The sequence below is a fragment of the Vombatus ursinus genome, unplaced genomic scaffold (genome assembly GCF_900497805.2).
Source record: "Vombatus ursinus unplaced genomic scaffold, bare-nosed wombat genome assembly UNPS02012179.1, whole genome shotgun sequence".
NCBI lineage: Eukaryota > Metazoa > Chordata > Mammalia > Diprotodontia > Vombatidae > Vombatus > Vombatus ursinus.
In genome coordinates, this window is record NW_020951957.1 from 7,417,558 (window position 1) to 7,444,123 (window position 26,566).

The following is a 26,566-nucleotide window of genomic DNA, read 5'->3' on the forward strand; positions in this document are numbered from 1 at the left end:
CCAGTTTGCCCAGAAAATTCCAAAGGGTGTACATGACTGAAAAATGACAAAACAAACTTTGGAAAAGGTTGCATTCACCTGCCACACTGTTTTTTTGTATTTTCCTTCCATTTCATTCATTATCCAATTCATTCACTGTCCTTCAACCCAAAAAGCTTCTTTTTTTTCTGGGCCCACGCACCTCTCACACAGGATTTACATACCAGAGATGTCAATATGTGAAAGATCTATGATTTCTTTAGCAGTGAGAACTCCTTCCAGTAAAGCAGATCCTAACCTATCTTTAACTTAATGAAGAAGTCTCAAAGCCTGAGACTCAGGGAGTTGAAATGACTTGTCTAGAATCACAAAGCTAAGAAATACCAGAGGTAGGATTTGAACCTAGGTCTTCCTGACTCTAAGTCCATCCTATTCATAATGCCACGCTACCTCTCCTTACCAGTATATATTACCTAAGATGATGCCATACAAATCCCATTACAAATCTGGAAACATCCTTCCATGAATATACTTCATCCACCCAAAAATAGTCTTGCACAAAAAAGAATCAAATAATATTTAATAATGTTGTTATGAGACCCAAAAGTGTTGCTCCAGCCTTCTATACAATATCTTCATGAATTAATTCATTTGTGGACCCAGAATTCTTCTATAAGATGCATCAAGGACATAATCACCTGGTGTTACTGTTTTCTTTGAATTATCCTTTTATCCCCACTTTAATTGAGAATCTTCTTTGGTAAGAGTCATTTGAGGGTCAGAATGTCAATGTGTGTTTATTTCCAATATACAAAACAAGAAAGAGGATGGAAATGATCTGCAACATAAAATGAGGAATATACAAATATTATTGTGTGATAATGTCTAGTATGTTAAAATGCAGGGTATGAGAAATAATATCCTTGGTACTGAATCTAGAGATTCCTATAAAAGAGTGAGGTGGGAAAAGAAAAATGATCAAATATATAAACAGTGTTCATCAGTTAAATCTTCTCCCTTTAATCTATGATTGTGTGCCACCATGCTCATCATGAGTTTGTATCAATCCTTCATCTCCATGGATAAGAGTACGAGTAAAAACGTGAAATGAAATGGCTGCTCATATTACCTCTTTGGAATAGACAAAGAAAACTAATGAATGTAACCAGACAAAACTCTAGCAGTCTCTTATTTAGAAAGAGCCATCTGAAAACAAACATACACACAAACAAATGATCAAACAAAATGGGAAAGAACCAGCAAAACTAGGGAATGTGAAAGATCTTTGATTTCTGTGATTTCAGCAGCGTGAGAAACTTTTGTTATGGAAACTCTATCAACTAACACAGATCCTGTCTACTAAATTAGTTGTCTAATAGCTTACCTGTCTATTAGATTACTTTTCTATGACTCAGAAGTTCAGTCCTAGGGAGTGCCTTGAGACACACAGAGATCAAGTTGCTTGCTCAGAGTGACAGAGATAGTAACTATGAAAGCCAGTGTTAGAACTCATGTCCTCTGCTCCATAGAGCAACCTGCATAATATTTAGATTCATAGTACAAAGAAGTAAAAGAGGGCGGAATGTGATATGATAACTTTGAAACAGTTGAAAAATAGAGAAGAAAAAAGTAATTTTTTTTAGAATGTGAAATACGTCCCCCAAAGAAAATGTATATTTATTGAATTGAATTTTATTAAATAGAAAGGAAAATAATGCCCATGCTCTAAGAAAGTCAATAGAATCCTCTAAAGCACTAAGATTAAAAATTATTTAAATATTATTGAAGAATCTGTTTTCACCATTTCTGTAGTTCTGTTATGCAAAATCTTGATATAAGAAAAATGAATTCAGAAACAGACATAAATAACAATTAAAAAGGGAAATTTCTACCAGTCAGGGATTGCATATAATGAGAGGGAGAGGATAGCCTCAGAAATGAATGTACCACCCCAACAGCATGTAATATGGGTTGAGTGGTGAATTTCCTTTTAGGAATCCAAAATAAATGAGGAGAAATGGAGCTGATAGTTGCATATTTTGTGAGAAAATGCTCACAATTAAATTACTGAAATTTGTGCTGTACAAAATGAGGCAATGGATGGTTTCACAGAAACTTGGAAGGATTTGTATCAATTAATGTAGAGAGAATTGAGAACAAGGAGAACAATTTATACAATAACAACAACATTGTAAAGACAATTTTGAGTGACTTGTGAGCACTGATCGTTGTAATGACCAACTATGATTTAAGAAGATGAAGAATGAAGGAAGTTATGTACCCTTTGACAGAGAGGTGATGGATTCAAAATGCAAAATATGGCATGTTTTGGAAACTACCAATGTGGGAATTTGTTTTGTGTGAATATACATATTTGTTACAAGGCCTTGGTTATTCTTTTTTTTTTTTATAAATGTCCTAGGGGCAGGAGGATTCAGAGGAATAGGATGGGGTAGGGAAGGAAGAAAAGAAGGAAGGAAAGAAGGAAGGAAAGAAGGAAGGAAGGAAGGGGATAATTGAGGTATCTTTTTTAATGCAGAAGGCATAATAGAATAAAGGCAAGAAGGAAGCATAGTTAAGCAGGACAACTATAGGTTAAGCATGCATATTGCAATAGTTAGCAACATATTAAACATACACATAATATATTAGTTTCCTTTGTATTACTATGAATTTTATTTTATGCATTAAAAACATTATTTTGAGAAGGGATCCATAGTGAATCACCAGACTGCCGAAAGGATCTATAGTAATAATAAAAAAAATGTTTAGGATCCGTCTTCTAAGTTAGGCCAAATAGGTTGAGAAATAAAAAGGAAGTTAATCTCATTCTATCATCTTAAATAGTGCTTGAAATAGTTTAGGAAGCTATAAAGGTAGAAAACATTGATGAAAAGAAAAAACTGATACTTTTCTCCATCAAATAGAAGAAGATTAATTGTATTATTTAACTAGTTAATATCTACAGACATAAGGAGAGGTAATTTTGCAGTGGTTAAAGAAGAAAAAAAAACCACTTGTTAATATAACTTCACCTTTCTTTGAGAACCTTAGGAAATATTTGGGGATTATTCCTTCCCTAGGATAGTAATTAGCAGCATTATATAATTCTAAAGATAAGAGAAGGTAGTGGAGATTGACTGGAAATTATACTAATTCCTCTATTTGCATTTGTCTTCTATAAAAGTAGAATGCATGAATAATTTTTATTATCTGACTTTTTTGTGGTTTAAATTTTGGGTTAAGAGAATTTACCATAGTCAGCATGGCAATTAGACTGTTAAGGTCAAATATAATTTGGTTCTGATAAATAAACTTTTTCATGAAGGAAGATTGCTATTATTACAGATTAGGATGCATTCTTATGAAGAATAGAAACAGAACTGAAAATTTAGAAACATGGAGAAACTATGAGGGAAAAAAAAGAGAACTGAACAAAAAAAGATTTTTTTAAAAGCTAGCGCATTTGCTTTTAAGAAAAAAAAAGCACAAGAAACAGATGTTCATTTAACAAAACATAACACGTATCCAGAAAACAAGAAACAGTGTCTAGCACATAGTAGGCTCTTAATAAATAAACATTTTATAAATTTAGCTGAATTGAAATATCCAAAAACCCAAATGAAATTAATGAAATTAAGTTTTTTGTTTGTATGTTTTTTTTTTTTTTTTTAGTGAAGCATATGATAAAAGGCTACACGAGCACAAAAAGCAATATTCCATTTTGGATATGATAAGAGGATGACCATCATAAAACAAACATCATAGTATGATGAATAAATGTCATTAGACAATGCAATCTCCATTTATAATTGGGTACACTATCAATATCAGATTCTATCTTATTGTATTCTAAGAACTAAAAATGCAAAAGAAAGGACTCAGAAGAGACACAGAACTTGACTAAAAACTTGGAAAATAAGATCCATTAAGATAACTATAATAATCATCAGCTTTAAAAAGGGTATAAAATGTTTGCTTCAGGTAACTGTGTATTTGAGTAAGGGAAGAGTGATGGGGAGATGGGACATAGTGTGTGGAGAGAACTATTCTAAATTGTGCATGTGAACTTAAAGCCTTTTCAAGCTGTTGATCAATATAGGAGTGGAAGCAAGTTAACCCTAGATTGTCCCTTATAGTCCTATGAGTCCATGAAGAAAGCAATAGATTTAGCACACACACACACACACACACACACACACACACACACATACACCTTCAAAGTTATTCCCATTCCAACTTCTAACTTATTTTGATTAAATTAGACATATAGCTGTTGTCATTTATCAAATAAACAGAATTAGCTTAGCCTAATTTGGTTTGGTCAGATCTATGGTACTGTTTATGTTTTATTCCTTTAAATTCTTATGAGAAAAATTTTGGTTTTGTCCAGGAAATTTTCAAATGTTAAAATAAAATCTGCAAAATCCAGCTATTTCAAGATGCAAAATTTTGGAGAGAATGGGGCCAAGAATTACATTTAATTTGACTCACTTATTTTACATATAAGTTCCACGAAATTTAGAGCAATGAAGTGAGTCGTATAGGTTCCTGCAGCTCAGAGACATAAGGAATGCTTAAAGCTAGAGGGAACTTTAGAGATCATCTAGTTCAAACTCCTTCACTTCAGAGGCATCTTCTGACAAAAATAGAAAAGAGGGTGATTCTTGTTTCTTGAGCTTTGTACACAGTAACTGCACCTGGTTGATATTATATTTTGTTGTTGTTGTTGTTGTTGTTTTGGTTTGCTTTGGTTTTGGGTAGCATCATCTCATTGTTAATGTATAACAAGTTTGTGATCTGATAAAAACCCTCAGACCTTTTTCACATTAAAAAAAAAGTGGGTTTCCTTCATCCTGTAATTCCACAATTTATTTTTTAAACTTAAATTCAGAACTTGACACACATCCCTACTAAAGATTATCTTTTTTACAGAATCATGGAATCTGAAATTTGAGAGCCTCTGAGGATATAAAGTCCCACCCATAATTAGACCAAAATCTCCTCTACAACATCCCCACTGCGGTCATCTAGCCTTGTTACTGTTGCTGTTATTATTCAAAAATTCTCACCTTTGCAGTGGACTTCAGATAGAAATGGTCCAAGGAAAAGTTGTCATTATTTTATATTTAATGTTCTATAGACTATTGAACATGTGGTGGTGATGGTGGTGGTGATGTGGTGGGAATCATTGCTTTTGAGGTTGAATAAAACATTAGAATGTGATCTCATCTTCTATAGGCTTACCATAAGCATTTCAGTTATCATCATCATTATCATCATTGTTATTATATTTACCATAATACATTTTTTAGAATTTGGATGTAATTTTGATCCCTCTGTTTTCCACATTCAACTATTCTCCACTCTACCCTACTTTTTTTTTTTTTAAACAAGCCAGGACAATTACTTTAATGGCAGAACCAGGACTAGAATTAAAGTCTTCGGGCTGCCAGTCTGTTTTTCTTTCCAGGCTCTCATTAGTATTGCCTCAAACAAAATATTCTTTACAGTTATTTCCTAAATCTTTGACATCTCACTCTCTTCTTCTCCAGTGAAAGGTTTACATACAATTAACACTGTTCCCAATCATTTCTTCAATTTCTTCAGTTCTATCATATTTAGGATCTATGGAAGTTGAATTAATCCCTGTGGTAAAATGGAAAGAACAGTGGCTTTGGAATCAGAGACCTCAGGTTTAAATCCCAACTCCGCTACTTAGGATGGGTACAATTTTGGGTAAGCTGATTCATCCTTTTGGTGCTCATCTATAAAAGAAGGGAGTTGGACTAAATCATTATCTGCTGTCCCCTCCAGCGCTAAATCCTGTCAGGCACAATTGCTTGTTCCTTAAAGGAAAAGTTGCACTTTAAAGGTTACGTGGTTATAAAAGAGAAATCTTGATACTATATGATTGCAGGAAATCTTATTAATGAAGGATATTTTATCCAATGTGCTCTTTCCAAATTACATCTTCCAATAATTATATCGCTGTCCTTAAATTAATATTGCTATATTATGAAAATATTTCAACTCCCAAACCACCACCACATCATTTTGAGTAGTAAAACATTTTAAACTGTATGCTGTCCATTCATGATCTATATCTTTCAAATTCTTCTGAGTGAAATCAAAGTCTTTTTTTAAAGCAGATTTTTGTTATCCTGCTCTTTATACTTCAGGTTGACCGTGTGGTATATTTACAGTCATATTTTATATCTTATATTTTTTACATTGAAATTAAATATTTATTTTTTAAAGAACAAAGGTAAAGATTTACTTTTATTTTTTCCCTTTACTATATAGCAGTAAGAAAATAAAGTCCATGGGAAAATTAATTCAAATTCACTATAATTTTACAGTGAATCTAACTAATTATCATTTGATTATAAACCTACCATCTAAGTATTTTTGCTTCCTTTTCTGACTATTTGGAGGATCAATTCTCACAGTACCCAGATATTAATCTTTGTGTCTTTATTTTATGACAATTGAAAAATTATATTGAACTTGAGACAAAAACCTTTTCATGAGTTTCTTATGAGTATCTCAAAAATGATGATTAATGAATTCAAAACCACCTACTAACTGGTCACAAGAAGGAAAAACATCAAGCATAACGTATGCATTCTAAATCTTTTATCATGTATATCATATGTATATATATGTAATTCACAATGGCTTTAAGGTTCCTGATAAAATTTTAAAATATCACTTTCTTACAAAGAAAATCATGTGTCTAAATACCTAGCTTTTTTATGTAGAAGTGAATTCTGTATGCAAGCAAATTTAAATAATAATTTGGATTTACGTTTTAGTGCTGTGCAAAGAAAAATCAATTTGCTGTAGTCAATGATCCTGTTTCTATGATTGAGCAGAATTCATATGATGGTTCCCTGTCAGTATCTTAGAAATGATCTGTGATCTGGATCACATTTAGAGTTGGTGTTAGACATGATCTAGGCTCACCCTTTCATTTTATAGATGGGGAAACAGGTTCATATAGAGATCTCAGAGTAAGTTTTAGTGCTTTGCAAAAAGGACTAACTTATCAACATGTTAGTTATCTCCTACTTTAGAAGCTAATTTTCTGACCTAAGAAAAATTCTTACTACCATACTCAAAACTTTATCATTCTGATTAATTATAAATCCTAAGTGTCCATTTTCAAGTTCTTTTTTAAATCAGAAGGGAAAAAAAGTTCTTGTGTTACCCTTGTAGTAAACTCCTCTGTTATGTATTTAAAGTCTATTGACAACCTAGCTTCAACCTGTCTGAAGCCTAGATTTATTTCACATTGGTCTGTATCACACGGTATGTTCCTGAGAATCTTACAGCTTCCTATAAATAGGTTTCCAATATATACCTCTGTGTCTTTGCTCTTTCTCCTCACACCAACTTTCTGGAATCCTTTGCTCCTTTAAAGACAGCTCAAGTGTTATCTCTTACCTAAGGTTTTTCCTCATCTGCCCTATTGTTAGTGCCCACACACACACACACACACACACAAAGCTTCTTGAGGGCAGGGACTACTGCAAAATAGAGATAAAGAAAGAGATATAGAAATAGAGATACTTTTTATTGTGTTAGCTCCTAACATAAGGCTGGTGAGTACTTAAGAAATTTTTGATGAAAATGAATTGAAAAATAGCTGTAATTATAATGTTTTACTTGTTAGTTTTAAGACTACATACTTTTTTTTAAAATTCTGGACCTGAGATTTCATTGCTGTAGTTGAGGAATATCATTTCACCAATATAGATTGAAACCTGTTCTGCAATTTATTGTCTTAGAGGGTTGCTCGAGGGTACTTAGGGGTTAAAGAGCCTTCTCACAGTCACACAGCATGTAGGTGTCAGAGGAAATAGAACTATGTACTAAACTATGTACTAAAAACATAACCCAAATGATAATTGTGCTCAAAATTATTTTAGATAAAGGTCAAACTATTTTTCATATTCGCTTTTTATATTAAATCTGAGTAGCAGTACCATTTGAGAGGTACGTTCTAAGACGGTACTGAGCATTAGAACAGAAAGAACTTCGGGCAAATGGGTAACTAGGACTAAGAGTAGATGGGAAGTGGGAACAGAGAAAGATGGATGTGGGGCTCCCTCCTTGTCTGTTGCATCTTCATTGCAACCCATATTGTGAAGCCCGAACAATTTGACCTTGCAGAGTCTGGCTAAGAAATGAACCTGATGTTCTTCTATGGTGGACAAATAGAAACTCTTGTGATATTTAATTTACTTCATCTTATCAAAGTGATTGATGTATTTTGGCTTCCAAAACCCTCAGCACCTTTAACAATTACTAAAATTAAGGCTTCAAAGAGAAAATCATCTTCCATGTTTCAAATGCTTATCAACTAAAGAGAAATTAGCATTAAGTCAGTTGATGACTTAAAGAATTTCTAAAATTTTGAGGTTTCCTTCATCACCTAAAAAGCACACATGAATTTAATCATAAGATTAAGAAAAATAACTGGTGAGGTATCATTTGCACTACAAATTTTAAATTCCAACTAATCCAGGGCTAAAAAGTCTTTGTGCCCATGTGATTACCTTTGAAACACTTGGCAAGGGCAATTTGTTAGTCAAAAAATATTTCAAAGGATGGTCAAAAGCTATGTGTACTTACTTAGAAAGATGTTTTAAATTTTTCTATCATATGTCATGTGAGTTCCCCTCCAAAAGACCTCCCCAAAAATTTTTAATCAAATTCTTTAATTCATACCTTTAGTGTAAGCACAGGAACACAAAGGAAATATGATTTTGTACTGTCGAGAGGTTTAGGGTTTTTTTATGTCAAATAATGTACAAAGACCAGATTTCATTTTGTCCACCATAGCTACATCCTACGATCAAATTAATATTACGGCATTTCCCTTTTGTATTGTTTAAACTGCCAATGCTTTATCAGAGGTTCTTAATCTGGAATATATAATATTGTTTGTTTTTTAAACATTTTGTTAACTGTATTTCAATATACTTGGCTTTCTTCATAATTCTATGTATTTAATTTTGTATAAAAACATTATTCTGAGAAGAGATTCATGGAATTCAGCAGATGGCTAAAGGGGTCCATGACATAAAACCAATGTTAAGAACCCAGGATCCACATTTATTGTTGTTTACTGAAAGATTAAATAATAGGAAATTCTATGCTTATGTTATACTACTCCTCATAATAAAAAAAAAAGGAAAGTCAATTTTTAAATTGAAGGTATCTTAATATTCAATAATAACAAAAGAAAAATCTACATTTAAATTATATTTTTGTAACTGATAACAATCAGACAAAAGAAAGACTATGTCTTCTTAATCTACTATGAAATTAGAGAACAAAAAATGTTTGACTCGATGTCTTGAGTTTCGTTATGTCTCAAATAACTATTAATATCATCATCATTATTCATATAAATCTGTTTTATACGCAAGTGATAATCAAAATGAATCATTATCTTGCTGGTCAAAAGATATATTTCATTACTAAGCTAACATCTAGGCTACTAAAAATCCAAAATCTACAAAATAACATTGTTTGAAATTTGCTTTTATTCTAAACTTGACTTGTGACTTTATTGGTGTATGGAGCTAATTATAAGGAAACTTCCTTTATAAATTCAACAAGTCTAAATGACTTGAAAAGGGCCATCCAGCCAGTAGGTGGAGAGAGGTCAGAGATCATTTAGAATCCATGGCAACCACCCACCCATCATGCTAAGCTGTCACTAATTGTTGAAATTTGAAATGTTCTGCTGGTGCCCATGAAATGAGTAATAGAAATTTATGTAAGGTAGTGAACTGTATTGCATCAACTTAACTATTTAAACTATTTAACTATGAACTATTTATTTTTTTCAAATTTCAAATTACTCATATAAACACAGTTACTGTGTTACTATGTATCAAGAGACAGCACAAAAGTTAAACTTGGCTTGAATTAGAAGTGGTCATTTGGTGCAAATATGCCATGGATTTTGTTAGACTTTCTAAACATGTCATTTTGATACATAGTTGACCATCTGATAAAGACTGGCATCAGTGACTGAATAAAAAAGCAATGAGAAAGAGACACCTCCTTGACAGTTACAGGGAGTCTTCTGGTTTCCCTATCAATGTTCAAACTAGAAAGCCCCCATTTCCTTTGCCAGTTCTTTATTCTAGATAGCAGTAGACTTGAAGAATGAAATTTAATAACCTTTTGTTGTCTAATTTCATAATTGGTTAGGAGGACATGGTTTTCTTTTCCTTTCTCTACATTCTAAGATTTTTTTCTTCTTATTTCATCTCATTTGAGCTTTCTTAAAAGAACTTGTTTCTTTAAGAAATCAGCCCTTATATTTCTGGTTTCTGATTCTAGGACATCTTTCCAATAGAAGATAGTCAGTGACTCTTTCAAGTAACAGAGTTCTCATGGAGTGAATTTGCTCTATATGGAAAAACTTCATCATCTTTTCATCAAGAAGTTAAAGGTTTAATCTTCCTCAAATAATATTTCATACAGACTTGATCAAGACACTTGACTTCCCTCTGACATTTATCCATTAGCTAAAAGGAAGAAATGATGTAACTTGTCTTCTTCCTTCCCTGACAATGGATGCTTTTGAAATCAAATGGGTTCTATGTGTAAGGTGATTTGAAATCCTCAGATGAAAGCTGATATTTAAGCATGGGGCATTTTTTTTTACTTTTCATGGTCCAACTAGAAAATACTACATTTAGAAAATAATCCTTAGAATCATAGAACTGAGCATGATTTTAAAAACATCTCAAAAGACAAGAGAACCCTAAGGAATACATGGATGATTGTCCTATATCCACTCACTCCCAATCACACTATTTCCTTAGTGCTGACTATAATCAGAGACTTGACTTCACACCAATGCTAAGAAGTTAGCTAGACAAGACAGATAAAAATATATCTTTGGAACAGCCAAAAATGCTAGCACCTAGAGGATAAATTATTTTTGCCCCACCTCCCCAAAATGACCCAAGGTGACTAATGTCATTCTGAAAGGATGAAAATAGCTCAATTGTAAGAAAAGAAATAAGAGCCGTCAAGCATTTAAAATGTTGATAAAAAACATTCCTCTACCTTAATTTACTCCTTCAAAAAACATAAGCATAAACAAGCATGAAAGTAATTTCCAAAAAGAGTGTGAAAGGCATTTGCAAACCTCTTCTTTGACAAAACTACAAAGTGTGCTTCCAAGGATGTTAGTGTTTGTATGCTTCTATTTGTATTCTAATATCTGAAGCCCATCTTTTCTGATCATTTTCCTCTTCAGTGGAACCTGAATATAAGAAAAGTCACTTTTCTCCATTGTCTCTGAAAAATCTACACTCATTTACTGAAGAAAAAGGAAGGTCAAGCTTTATTTCTGCAAAGGGAACACTTCCACATAGCCTTTGGCATAGTACTTACTCAAATATGGTGGTTTGTAAGGCGCTCGTGTATTAGACAGCAGTCCATCCAGCTCCTTCCTCTCCAGAGTGCTGTGAAGGGCCTTCTCTTTACCAAAGGTAGAGAAAGACCTCTCTGCCCCAGGTTGGGCTTCTGGTGTTTCAAACACTTCAGTGTCTGGCACAGAATCCATCCCAGGAACATGCAGATTGCTGCGGTAATCTGCTGCCTGGCGTCCATCTGAGGGGACAAAGGAAGGCATCCAGCATCGATCCGAGTGGCCCAAAGCTTTACACTCCTCAGTACAATTGGAGAAGAGATCCATGCCTACAAGTAGGGAAAAGACACAAACTGTAGATAGGAGTTTCAGTATCAATGGCCCTGAGAGAGGTGCTAGAACAAAGGAAGCATAGAGAGAGATTGGTAGAGTCATCATGAACTCTGGAATGAGATAAATGTAACACTGCTTGAATTGCAGAATTAGGTGGACATCACTAAAGTTCACATAGTAATCTATGCATAAGAGGGAAAAGTGACTTCTAGTAGGTAGACCTATGAGAAAGAATGAGTCATTTCCTTATGGTCCCCAAGAAAAGTAATGGGATTGATGCTATTCAGAACAAGGATGGAAGTTATCAGATTTGGGAGGTGAGGTGAGGAATAGAACATTCACAATCCTCTGTGAAATGTCACACTGAAGTAACTCAGATGAAAGATATTTCTAACTTTTAAATGATGATTACTGAACATTATTTTCTATAGTATTTTAATGGGCTGGGGAGGAATTTAAAAGGGAGATTTATGGTGGTTTTTTTTTAAAGTATATTCTGAAATCCTGACATGGAACAAAATGAGAACCCTATAGATAGATTAGGAAAATTAACATGCCTTGGTCAACTGAAATATCTAAATGAAATTAATTGTCTTAACAGGGGAAAAATACATTTTTACATCTACTTAATAACTTCTGAAGAGGTTGTTCTTGATGACACTGTAGTAGTTCATATTATCAAAAACTAATTACAACTCACTACCTGGAAAAAATCCTATAGCAAATTATCGTAAATAGTGACCGTCAGTAGTCAAAGTACAGAGTGACCCAGTTGTAGATTCTATTGACAAATAGGTTATTACTTGTTCTATATCAGCAACCATTTGTTCTATCCAACTCAATGCTGTTTATTTACAAATACTTTAATGCTATTAAGGTTTCAAATGAAAATGACATGCCCGTGAACTTTTTCTAAATGGCATCACACCAAATAGTTTCTATTTGACAGTCTAGTAAACACATGATATTAATTAACAGGAGCATTCTTTATTGAGTGGCATATAGGTGTAAGTTGGGGCTGGGGGGGAAATGTCCAGGGTCAAGTTTAGAGGGCAGGTAAATCAACAGGGGTTGGTATATAGCTAGCAATTATCTTAAGTTAAAAAAAAATTAGGTGTCTCCTAGACCACAGGTGTGGTAAGCTCCTCTCCTGTCTTGTCCTACCTATTCCTACTTCCCCCTGAACACAGTTTCATGTTCTGTGTCCAGGAATAGTTTTTGGTACTTGCTTCACAAAGAAATATTCCTATTTGTGTCTCTGATAGTATAGAATACTGTTTACCATTTAACTCCAAATTTGGAATGACAAAGAAAAATCCATTTTGTGCTTCTGTTAAGTGTGGATAAGCATTCATGAAATACGTTTCAGAATTCAATTTTAGTTATTAGAATATTAGTAATTCCTACATAGGGAATAGTGGAATATAGTCTATTTTTTAAATGAAAACAAGAACTATAAGAAAGCAAAATAAAGGTTTAGTTTAAATGATTACATGATTGTCTTTAATTAATTAATCTGGTCTTGACTAACCTAAGCTCTTGAGCCATTATTATTATTATTATTATTATTATTGTTATTGTTATTTAAAATTCTAGCCTATCTTGCATTATAAATTGTTTTATACAAGAAATAGTTATTATCTTGCACTCTAGAAAACACATTTTTTTTCCTCCCAGAAATATAGAATTCTTCTGTATTATCCACAAGTACTCAGGAGATAAGAGCAGTTATTTAGGTAAATGGTTTTTTAAAAGGAAGAAAATCTAGGGTTCTTATCACATATTAATCTTACTTTATAATGGCTTTTTTATTTTAAATTAAGCTATGTACGATACCAAGTCTGCCTCCGATTCTAACATTCCATTGATAATTGGTATGCAGAAGTCTGGAAATAAATTAGTGAGCAGTCAGCTGTTGAGGAATGCAAATGTGAACTGAAGCTCGGATTATAGAAGCAAACTAGAAATAGCATAAAGAAACTTGAAATGTTATAGAAGACCCTTGACAAGCTCAATCTTTTATACTATTTCTACCAGGAGGAAAGGAAAACAAAGGGGAAAGAGGGGGGAAAATAAGTTTAATTAAGTAAGAAAATTAAGAAAAAAGGAATTGAATCTTCCTGGTGTACCTTTACACTCTTTGACTGAAATTCCTATAGAACCTAAGAAAGATCATAAGTCAATTTTTGGTATATAGTACTCATGAAATACCAGTCCTCCTAATATAACTTCTAGCCATCTGGGCAAGACAAGAAATGGTTATTTTAACATATGATACATAAAGATCAAAAGGAATAGGGAAGTATTAGATTAAACTGGTAGTTTTCATTCACAAGGCCGCGTAAATGATTTTTGAATCTCTACTAAGAACTTATTATAATTAAGTTGATCTCTAGCAAAAAGATATTTTATATGTGACCAACTTCATGTCAAGCTGAGGAAATTGCTAATGTTTAGCCACGTGGCATAATGGCAAGAGGGCCAGCCACAGGGTCTGGAAGACCTATATTCAAACCCAGCCTCTGATTCCTATTATCTGGGTGACCATTATCTATTATCTGGGTGACCATGGACTTACCCTTCCAGTGGCCCAAGCATCTCTTTAAGACTGCAAGTTCCAGAACTATTGAAGATTTGCATGTGTAAACACAACACACACACACACACCCCTCTAGAGTTTGGATGTTTTTTCCCCAAAGCAAAATATTTTTAAAAATATTTAAAACTAATAGGCTTTTAATCTTGATTATTTCTCAATGACAATTAGATATTTTAAAATATTTTAATATTTGATATTAGCTATTAATCTCTGTCTTTTTTTCCTGGGCTGCTCTTATATCTTTGCTGAATTTCCTTTTGGAAGGAAAATGAATGCAGCCTCTAGCACATTAAACAGTAATTCTAATAATAAAATGAAGTATTACTCTCAATGATAGCTGTATAGGTTTCTAATTACTATCTTTTCTTTCTCTATGTACTAGTTTTGTCTGCCCCTTATTTTCAACACATCTGTATTTTTATATTTAATATTTTCTTTTGAGGTTGTGCCATTTTTTTATCCTTTGGCCTTCATATACAACTGAAAATCTCCTAATAGCTGTAGGTCTAGATTAACAAAGTCAGTTTAATTATCAGTCAGTGTTAGTTGAAGAAAATGTTATCTATGCACTCAAAAAATTTAAAGGAATAGAAAATGTGTTATGCATGGGTTTGTTTATTTGTGAGTAGTGATGTGGACTTGGAGACAGGACAGTTTGAATGCCATCTCAGACAATAGCCGTGAGAACCTAGGAAAAACACTTAAGCTCTGCCTCGGTTTCTTTACCTGTAATATGATAGTATAAGAACCTTCTTCTTCAAAGGTTATTGTGAAGATCAAATGAGAAAAAAATATACAAAGAGTTTTGCAATCCTTAAAGTGTAATATAAGTGTTATTTATTAACTACCACCACTGTTGTTCTTCTTGTTAAAAACAAGTATTGTTTTCTGGAAGGATTTCCCAATTACATTTTAAACTGAATCTATTAAAAAGTTGCATTTGTTATAAAAAGGGAATATGATACCATGGAATGTACCTATGATTCCACCATATATGGTCAAAATCCTTTATTTCTACAATGAACAGATTATTTGGTGAAAAAAAAGCAATGTCTAGAAAGTTCCTTGGCCCTTCTTTCTTGCTTTTTTAAAATTTTGTGATATTCTTCAATATGTTCATATAAACACTCTAGTATAGAGACAGAAATTTCCTTTGACCTTCTAAAATAACCTTTCTTTTGGAAACTCTGAAATTCTGCTATAAAATTAGTTCAAGTGACTATAAATAGACAAGACTGGATGTTTCAATAAGCAGAGAAAAACCCTCTGTTTATTTTTCTTTGGGGAAGTAACAGTCTTTAGAGCACAGCAAGGGAAAGCAAACAATTAGAATGGCTGTGTAAGCAAGGCCCTGATTTTTAAGAGAAAACTATCTAGACATATTGTAAACATTTCAGATTTTTAAAAAAATCAAAGTATAAAAGCCTAAACAATCCATCAGAAATTACCAATCTACAGATATGCCGACATTGACTACTTTAATTACACACAGTATCATGTTATTTTCTGCTTGTGCATTCTGAATACATATTAATTATGCACAGATTTATTAGGTACTAGTACAAAATGCTCTACAGATAGATAATAAACACTGACACTTAAAAATCTATTTTTCTTAAATTTGAGGCCAAATAAAATACCCAGGAGGAAAGAAACTTAATTTGATACTTGCTGTTTAATTCCTATCCATATTTTCGATATGTCAAAACCAGGAGAGGTGACATACCAGAAATATATTGATTTTTTAAAATTTTCATCATTTTGAAAAAAGATTTCATAATATATCTCTTATATCTTAAATCTGTTTCCCTAGATATTTATTTTTTCACCATTCAGAAATAATTTCTACCAAGATGCGTGCCAGCTGATGTGATAGACTGCCTGTTATGCAAAGATATATTTAGTCAAAACTTAAAATACCTATTTTTCAACTAGACAGTAACTCTTCTCTTATGGTAAGGGAAAATAGAAAATCACAACTGAAAACAAATTGTAATTTCTAAAATGTGACAATTTCCCTGCAATTTATGCTATTTTCTATTGAATCTAATTTCACAAAATTATGCATATTATTTTTATCATGCAAAGAACTTTCACACATACATATAATATACAGTCTTTGAATTGTTTAAATAAATAGCAAGAACATCAATATCTTTCACTTTTCTTGGCCATCTCCAGTTCTACTTTTAGGCGTTTTAATTCTTTAAGGCAATCAGATATTAATTGGAATGGAAATATGTGTGTAAAAACATAAAACATATTCAAGCTGAAGATGAAAAATCTCTTCCCACACTACTTTTATAGACATCAACATTAAAATACTTAAAAGTCTTTAAGAAAAATGACTCATCCTCTCTCTAGATTTATCACAAATTACACAATCTAGAAGGAGAATTTTTTTTCCTGACTTCTTTCCCAAAATATCTTATTTTTTTTTCATTTACAAAGCTCTTCCTCATACCAATTTGTAGTATAGCACTTCACCAAAAACCAGAAAGCATCCTTTTTATACAGTGGACATGATGCAACATGTCTTTCCCCATAACAGGGAAGGTGATTTGCTTACATCCAAATTCTGAAAGGAGTAGAGAAAGGGAAGATGTCTCTGGATCTTAACCTGAATCCTTATTTTTTGTCTGAATCTTATATCACCAATATTCAAATGAAAATAAAATATGCTTTATTTGCAATTCAGCAGAAGGAGATTTTTAAATTAAATGTTTTATTTGAAACAACATTAGACATCAAGACAAAAATCTAAACTTTCTTAGTAATTATTTTTCATTTAAATTGACTAATTTCAATGCAAATAACATGTTCATTTTACTATTGTAGTAATATCAAAAGTCAGCATCCTCTCGTTATTTCACAAAACAGACATACTTCCAGCAATATCTACCAATATTCTCCCAGTTGCCTGAAAGGCAGGCTCTGAAGTTAATGAATGAAACAAGCTGATGGAACTGAAGTTAGAACTCAAAAGGGCAAAAACGTTTTGATAACTGATCACTTGCTAAGATCCCACATAAAATGAGTTGGTCTGAGCCCAGTTGCTCATGCATCATTACCTTCATGCTGACATTGAAAACTACTTACACCAATATGCATCTTTACCTGGGATTGCCATTTCAACCTTTTTCTACAAGGTACTAAGAAATATGATTTCATTCAACACTTAGTCCGCTGCTATACACAGTTAGTGCATAATACATGAATGATATTAGATACATCTCAGAAAAACCAACAATATTGAGAAGGTTTGGGGCCTCACTACCCCTGGATGCTTTATTAGCTTTGTAAATCAACAAAAGACTCCTTTCTTCAAGTCATTTGGCACATTTTCTCAAATTGTAAATCATTTCAGAGTATTTTTTAAAATACATTCAATATCTTAGGGATTTTAAGGATAGTTAATTCGGATTTTCCCTAGTGCTGCTTATGCATAAACCTACCACATTTCCCTGGCTCCCTGCCATATCTAAGCAATACATCAATAGCACACTAGCACACTGAAAACCTTGGGAAGCACCTTGACAAGGCTATAGACAGAAAGTGCCACAGAGCAGTGATCAAGCAGAAGAGTTTCCCCACATGGGGCCAGGTGCAGAGGGAAACTGACAAAGCTCATGTGATTCTCTCTGCAGCTGCCAGCATGTGTGAAGCTCCTCTGTGCAAAAGATTGGTGATAATCTGTGGCTGTGAGGGGTCTCCCTCAGGAGAACAGAAGGAAAGGGAGGAAACACTCAACAAAGAACACAGATAGATAGCTAGAGAGAGAGAGAGATAATAGCCATTAATGCTTTATTTGAGTTTCCTCATATATAACTATATCGATATTGAAATAGAAATGGGGAAACTCAAAAGCAAAGAAGTCAAGAAGGACAACTACATAAAAGTCAGGTATTTGTGGGTATATAATAAAGTATGTATGTCAATACTAAAGTATAAATATACCCATCCAATATTTCTTTGCCTGATAATATGGCCGTTAACTGCATCAAATGTGGATTAAGGAAACTGGCTAAATTTCATTAAATGTTTGCTTTTCTTGCTCTGAAAATATATATTCCCAAGAGAACATGTATGTCCTAATATTACATCTCTGAAATACCATCAGTATTTATCCTTAAATTAAAAGGAGGGAAAAGGATTTTTTTAAAGGAAATTATCAATATGATACTTTTGTCTTATTTTTTGGGAGACAGTTTAGCAACCATGGTGTTTTACAACACATTCTATGACTACAGCTTATCATAACCTTTTAAAAGAAAATAATTGTAATATTCTGTAATGTAATGTAGGAGATAGAGTGGATCTGTGATTTCACTAGTATAGGGAAATTCCTTGTGACAAAACTTTTTCAATGTATGAAGCCACAACTTGAATATTCTCTTATACTAATAGTCCTGGAAAATTTCCATAAGCGCTGAGAAGTTAAGTGACTTGCCAAGAGTGACACCACCACTATGTGTCAGAAGTAGGACAAGAACCCAGGTGGTCCTAGCTTTCTATCCCCTAATCTCAATGCCTCTCAATATATAGAAGAAGCTGTTTGTTTTTTTAAGTAAAAACTATCATTGGATGGATTATATCTCATTAAAATACGTATTTATAATATAAGTATTTTGCTTCTGTCCAATAATATTTAATATTGCTTCAGGTATTTTGTGGATATCCACAGAATTCCCACAAAATGAACAAATATACTTTTAGAACAGTAATTTTGTCTTGCATTATTTTAAAATAAAAAAGTTTTTATTTTGATAAAGAAAGAGAAAAAAAGAAAAAAAGAGCAAATAAATAGCTTCAGTTTGTCATGTGTCTCAGAAGTTCATATTAGAGCATTTTAATTTTTTTTTCAAATGCTTTGAGGCCTCAAGGAGAATTTGTCAGAAACATTGCCATAGGGGCAATCCTTGGTGCCTCTAAAATAAAAGAGCTGCTGGGAAGACACAACAATAAGATTATACTCCCATCCCTCTTTCAAATTCAGCTCTTTTTGCAGCTGTTTATTCCGTCCTTTCCCATTAAATTACTATGGCTCACTTTGTCTGATGGACTAAACTATTAGAAATGTTCATTGACATAGGAGTTGTGTGGTAAATTGTGACCAAAAAAAAAAAATGAAATGCATCTAAATAGACTTACAGATGACACTGATTTTAATTAAAAACAGTAATAATAAATAACCAGAGTGCTGACTGCTGTATCAGAAACCTTAATTTTTAAAGGAATGGAAAGAATAGAAATACATAACCTTTTAAAAGAAAACAATAAATCATATCCCATATATAGGCCAAAAATGAAAGAGACTTTGTCCTCAGATATAAACTTCTGGCAAGATCTGGTTTGTTGTCAGGTTCCCAGACACTAAATAGATGCTCTGTTCACTTAGCGTGAAGGCTCGCAAGGGGCAGGGACCTCCAGGGACTCTTGGCACTTCTCAAGTCTGATTAGGTCTGCATATTAATGAATTGCTGCAACATAAAGGACCCTTGAGCAGCCCCTCCTTTTTTTCTTTTTTCCCTTCCTCCAGCCTGGGTTTCCCAAGGCAAAGGGCAGCAGCAGACCCACTACATATTAGCCAAGTAAGAGGCCTGTGGCAACCACCATTGCCAAGAGAACTGGGGTAGTATAATACCCTTTGCTACACTGTGCCAGCACTGCTTAGTGATTCTGAACATGGCTTAGTATCAGGGAATAGGGGGGTCTCTATGACAGTTTATACAGCAACAAGGACTGTTCCATAATTCTATGGGCCCAAATGAAACAGGGCAAAGAAGTCATCTCAAACTTTGCTGAACTTGAATGGCCAAGTGACATATATTATTAGCAGTCACAAGAATGGCGTTGTCTCTCTTTTTTTTTTCTTTCTACAAAATACAAAAGCATGCCCCCTCAAAAGTTACAAATCTAAAATAATGATGGAGTTGGAAAGAAAGACAGGTCTTTCAGTGACTTCCTTATCATATTAAAGTAGAAATATCTCTATCTGTACATTTAGAGAAATCATTGATTAGAAACCTATGAGATAAACAACATTAATGCATCATGTAGAGGAATAGATAAGTATAAACATATTATCACATCACATTTCCCGAAACTGACTACCAAAATCTATTAAAACCAGAAATGGTCTAAATATACATTCACTGCTTAGCTACATTTGTTTTCTCATTTCCTATCCTGTACTTGATAGTGGCAATTTCATTGCTTCACAAAGAAAGAGGAGTAAATTCTACCTTTAGTTCACCATTTATAGACTACATGACCTTGGATAAGTCCCTTGGCCTTGACATCTCCAAGTTTTAGTAGCTTGATCTATAAAATGAAAAAATAATGCCTTTTTAACTTGGAAAAAAAGATGACTGCTTCAGTGTCCTTCCAGATTAGCCATTCCAGTCCAGATTACAACCCCCAAAAAAAGTATATTTAAACCAAATCTGCTTCTACAAAAGCTACAATGAATATCTACTTTTACAAAGAAAGTATGTCAAGATCTATAAATCTTATGGGAAGATTGTCAAATGAGCACCATATTACCTCTTGACATATGCTGTGTATGTATATACACATATAGGTTTTCGACATAGGTATCGACATATATATATATATATATGTCGATAACATTCATGAAACTACCTAAAAGATCACTCTCTGGTCTTTTTCTAAAATATAAACATTTTGAGTCACCTAAGGTCACACTCACCAGAAGACTGACCCCGGTTGGTGGCATCGTGGTCGCTGTCTCCTTGCTCACTATCTCCATGTCCACTGTCCTTAGAGCTTACTATGTCAGCTTCCTGGAATGCAGAACTAGAAGTGCAAAAATGCTAGTATTAGAATAAACATCATAAAGAGGAAACTCGGAAAATATTCTTCTGCCACCACATGGCCACAGATGGTGCTGCATGTACACATATCTTTCGGTAGCATGTAGTTTTGCAGAATGCTGATTTTTTTATTCTTAATTAAGTTTGGAAAGCAATCAGCACTAATAATCATAATAATAATAATGAATAATAATAATGACTAATAGTCCATTTTCTGATCTCACTGAATCACATTTCCATTATTATTGTCATTCATAATACCTATATTTTAAAATTATTCGCTCTCGTCCCTTACATAAAATCACACCCAGATCAGTTAGTATTTAATATTAGAAGGTGCCGAGGTGTGTGGATCTATAGAAAACTAAACCAATGTATTCATCTCTGTGTAATTGAAGTAAAGACATACAATTTGTGTTACTATATTGATTCCTAAACATCAGTGTATTTGTGATTTCATCTTGGCTTAACTCTATGCTTTTAAAATTCCTCTTTTTGCCCTTCCTACTTTGTATTATTACTGAGAAGGTTATAACGTCTCCACACACCATTCTAGGAGCAAAGATTCCATACCTGTTTACCCGACGAGGTCTGTCAACTAGATAACTGAGCTCTGCTCGCTGATGTTTAGTCTAGAAAAAATAAATCAAAAGCATTTGAACTCCAAATGTAAAAAAAAAAAAGAAACAAAAAAGAAATAATAGCCTCAAAACCAGACATGTATCCATTGCTACATATCTGAACACTTAGAGAGGCTGTCTTGAGACCTCAAACTAATGCCTGGGGGAAAAGTGAAAGGGAGGTAGAAAACTTACAAACATGCAGACATTATAAACTGGTTTATTCTTTGGCTCTGTTGAAAATGAGGAGGCTGGGAGATGAAAGGGGGGAGGGGTAAAGCTAGACTTTTCAAGGAAATAAAAGGCTATTTTTAAATTACCTCAAATTTAAAAGATGATTTTAATTTAAATGAGGCATATACCACCCTACCCATAGCTGCTAATATTAACTTTTTTTTTAAATGTATAATCTCTCATTGGCCCAATAAATGTGTTGGAGTGCATCCTTAGTTAATGCAATAAAAATAAACAGCACACTTTTAATAAGAAAAAAGTTTGAATATTTCCATGGAAATTCTTTTTTGTCACTTTATTTTCAAAATGTGCTTCCATACAAATGAGCAATACAAATAGTCATGAAAAGTCAATTAATAAGCTCTAATTCTCAAAGTGAGTAAAGCACCTGCCAAGAGAAGAGTTCATAAAACCCCAGAGGTCCTTTTGCCTTTCAATCAACCCCTGTACTCTTTTTTCCACACAGCATACACACTTTCAGGGGCACACACATTCTTGTACATAAACCCACTTACTTGACACTCTCTGCCCCACTCCAACCCTCCCCCATTTTTGCTCTTTGCCCTTTCTCCATCTTTAAAAAAAAATTAATCTGGATTACTTGGCCAAATGCTTTTAAGAAGAATGCTAACAGCACTGAAAGATCAAAGAACAGTGGCAAGAAAAGCAAGAGGGTGGTCATTAACTAAGAGAAATATAGCTGGACTGGTGATTGTGAAACCATTCTTTTAGTCTAATCTAGCAACGGGCAGTGCCAGGCCAGCTTCATTCAAATTCACTTGGTGTGGGCATGTGGCTGCAACAGTGTCTGTGTTGCTGTCCAGAGAAGAGAACTGCTGGCTGGCTCTTTTTGCAATGGGAGTTCAGAAGAAAGGGAGCTGATAACTCCTTCAATCAAAGGTACCTTCGAGTTTGGACAACTGTGTAGAGTTAAAACACATTTTAGCTTCTGTTTACAGGCGATTGAAAGCATTGATAAACAAAGCAAATGAGAATCCACTTTATTAAACACTGGGACAGACAGACGCAGAGAGCAGGAAAGATGTTTGAATGTGTGTTGGAGCTCACTCCCTCCCCATCCCTCCCCTTCCCTCCTCCTCAGACTGGCTTTCTGGGAACTTAATGGACAGAAAGGGAGTTGGAAAGAAGGGAAAGAGGAGAGAGGTGGGGGAAGTAGAAGTGGAGAAAAAGGTACAGGAGAGGGGGAATCAAAATAATTGTGGAGAGGAGAGTGCACAGAGGATTGGGAGTATCTGGTTATACAAGGAGGAAGGAGAGTGCCAGCCTCCTTTCCCAACATTACAAGGAAGCTAAGATCCTAAAATTAAATAAATAAATAAATAAATGAATAAATAAATAAATAAATAAATACACAGGGCAGCTGAGGCGAGAGAAAGTACGGTGCACCAGTGATGGATGTGCCGGGCTAGAGGAGGCTTTCTGATGGAGGAGATGATAGATGGTGGTCCTTTCGCTTGAGCCTTACCTCGTTGGACAGTATGCTGCCGTTGGAGATGATATCGGGCTGCTGGTCAGTGTAGCCAGTGACGATGGCCCCGCAGGGGTTGTGCTCAGTGTCAGTACTCCGGGAAGGGCTGCAGGGTTTGAGGAACATCAGGTCGGTCTTGGCAGACTCTGGAGTCAGACAGACCTGATAGCAGTAGTTCTGGTTGTGGTGATGGGAGCCGAACCCTCCGGACTCTTCCACTGGTACCTGTGCGGGGTTGCTGGGTACATTGGAGCTCTGAACCAACATAATGTCCGATTTGCTGAGCTTCTTCTTGCGCGCCCGAGCTTGGCGGCTGCAGCAAGAGGAGCCTCCGCCGCCTGCGCCCCCACAGCAGCAGCAGCAGCAAAGGCAGCAGTCACTGGCCAGGCACGTGTATATGTTGAGCTTTTTCTCCTTCTGGCAGCGTACTGCCAGCACTATCATAGCCAGTAGGAAGATAAAAGACACTGAGCCCAAGGCAATGATAAGAATGAGGGTGAGGTCCAGTGAGGTCTCCCCGCCTCCTGAGCGGCTGGGGCGCTGGTGTTCTCCACCAGAACCTCCTCCTGCTCCTCCCCCACCACCACCGCCCAAGGGTTCCACTGCCCCGTCGACCAGTTGCACCTGAAGCGTTGTGGTGGATGACAGCGGAGGCTGCCCGTGGTCCCTCACCTCTATCACCAGCTCGTAAGGCCGCTGGGGGTCGCGCTTGGCAGGCACCCTGCGCGCGGTGCGGAGCTCCCCCGTGCGCCAGTCCATGCGGAATAGACTCATCTCATTGCCCCGCACGATGCTGTAAGTGAGGCGGGCGTTCTCTCCGTCGTCAGCGTCCACTGCCGCCACTCTCGTGAGAAGGTAGCCAGGTTCTGCTGAGCGAGGTAGCACCTCGCGCGCTGGAGTCCCGTTGCGCCCGGGCAGGGGCGCCACGATTGCGGGAGCATTGTCGTTCTGGTCTACAATGAGGATGTTGACAGTAGCGTTGCCGGCCAGGGCCAGAGGGCTGCCTGCGTCCCGGGCTTCCACCTGGAAGCTGAAGTCTTTGAGCTGTTCGTAATCGAAGGAGCGCAGCGCGTACAAGTAACCATTCTCCGAGTTGATGGACACGTAAGTGAAGACGCTCATGCCCTGGATCTGACAGTCCAGGATGGAATAGGCAAGCTGGGCGTTGGCCCCCTCATCTCGATCGGTGGCGCTCACAGCGTAGATATAGGCGCCTGGTACGTTGTTCTCGGTCACATACACGTCGTAGACAGGCTGGCTGAAGCGCGGAGCATTATCGTTCACGTCCGACACCTGCACCTGTATGGACTTGCTGGTGGCCAGTGCGGGCTCGCCGCGATCCCGGGCTACCACTGTCAGAGTGTACGAGTCTCCTGCCTCCCGGTCCAGCGGGGTTTCGGTCACGATAGTGTAGTAGTTTTTGAAGGAGGACTTGAGACGGAAGGGCACGTCACCCAGCAGCTCACACTGCACCTGCCCGTTCTCCTCAGAATCGCGGTCAGTCACACTGAACAGGGCGACCACAGTGCCGGGCGCCGCGCCCTCACTCACAGCTTCCTTGACTGTGCTGAAGCTGATCTCGGGTGCGTTGTCATTGGCGTCCAGCACCCGAACAAGTACCTTGCAGTGTGCCGGCACGGCGTTGGGCCCCAAGTCCTTAGCTTGCACATACACCTGATAGACTGGACTCTCCTCATAGTCCAGCTCCCCGCTTACCTCCAGGCGGCCAGTACGCGGGGACAGACCGAAGAGCTCCCGCGCCCTCGGTGAGATGTGGCTGCTGAATGAGTACACCACCTCACCGTTCGGGCCCTCATCTGGGTCCGTGGCGTTCAGCTGAATGACCAGAGTACCTGGGGGCGAGTTTTCGGGCAGGGACACAGTGTAAACGGGTTGGTCGAAAGAGGGCACGTTGTCGTTGGAGTCTAGCACTCGGATAGTGAGCAGGGCCGTGCCCGTGCGCTGTTGCTGAGGGGGTGAGCCCCCTCCTCCGGTGCCTCCTGCCCCTCCTCCTTCTCCTCCACCTCCCCCGTCCACGGCGGTCAGCACGTAGCGGTGCACCGCCTGCTGCTCCCGGTCCAGCGGTTTCTCCAGTACTAGCTCCGCGAAGCGGTTGCCATCTCCTTGGGTCTGGACATCAAGAGAAAAGTAGCTGTTGGGGGTGATCTCGTAGTCGCGCAGGGAGTTGGTGCCCACGTCTGGGTCGAAGGCGCTCTCCAGTGGGAAGCGGGTGCCCGGTGTGGCGCTCTCTGAGATCTCCACAGTCAGGTCAGGCTCTGGGAAGGCTGGTGGGTTGTCATTTATGTCCAACACTTCTATCTCCACCCGGAACAGCTCTAGCGGGTTCTCCAGGAAGACCTCCAGGTGCAGGACGCACGAAGGGCTCTGTTTACAGATCTGTTCGCGGTCGATCTTCTCGTTCACGTACAGCACCCCGGTCTCCAGGTTAAGGTCCAAGTAAGGGGTCCTCGAATTGGGCACCGTCTGGAAACGGCGAGCCGAAAGTTTTGTAATGTCCAAGCCCAGATCTTCGGCGATATTGCCCACGAACGTGCCATGCTCCTGCTCTTCCTGCACAGTGTAGTGCAGCTGGCCAAGGACTCCCTCCACCATCCAGAGCAAGGCAAAGAATAATAGCACAATCATCTCCAACGGGGGGGGGAGGGAAGAAAGGTTTCTCTGCAGCCAACAGCCCCCCAAGCACCCCACTCCCTAGCAAAAACCTCCAAATATACGAATAAAAGTGCACTACGTGGCAGGACTGCCGGGGCTGGGGTGTCTTGGAAAGATTTAGTATTCCTTTTGCTTCATATTAGGGTTCTACTCCCACCATACAAACTCTTGTTTTTCGCGCTTGGCACTCGAAGGAAGGCAGACGTCCCCGCTCCTCATCTGTAATCTTACCACTGGCCAATTAATAAGATAATGATAATACAGTATTTCAGCTTCTTTTATTTATTCCGATAGTCTTGGCGCAAGGCAGTGCAGGCAAATCCCAAGGAGGAAATTTCGATATTTCAGGACTGTCCTCGGTTTGTCTTCCTGCTGATGGGAGGAGGAGGAGGAGGA

General features: G+C 36.6%; 1 protein-coding gene across 1 annotated transcript; it reads right to left on the reverse strand.

Annotated features, from left to right (window-relative positions):
• Positions 1–755: 755 nt before the first annotated feature.
• On the reverse strand, positions 756–26,143 carry PCDH10 (protocadherin 10). The gene is made up of 5 exons (XM_027857530.1): positions 23,495–26,143; positions 21,728–21,786; positions 21,031–21,137; positions 11,410–11,715; positions 756–817 (listed from the first exon to the last, which is right to left on the reverse strand). The coding sequence occupies exons 1-5, from the start codon at positions 26,141–26,143 to the stop codon at positions 777–779; spliced, it is 3,162 nt and encodes a 1,053-aa protein (XP_027713331.1). The 3' UTR covers positions 756–776.
• Between the last annotated feature and the right edge of the window lie 423 nt (positions 26,144–26,566).

Excerpts from the sequence above, each read along its gene's own strand:
- PCDH10 (XM_027857530.1), bottom strand. The coding sequence starts at position 26,143 with ATGATTGTGCTATTATTCTTTGCCTTGCTCTGGATGGTGGAGGGAGTC. Across the intron at positions 21,787-23,494 it reads GCAGCATACTGTCCAACGAG|ACTAAACATCAGCGAGCAGA; the intron begins GTAAGGCTCAAG and ends TATTTTTTCTAG. Across the intron at positions 11,716-21,030 it reads CAACCGGGGTCAGTCTTCTG|GCATGGATCTCTTCTCCAAT; the intron begins GTGAGTGTGACC and ends CCCTACTTGTAG.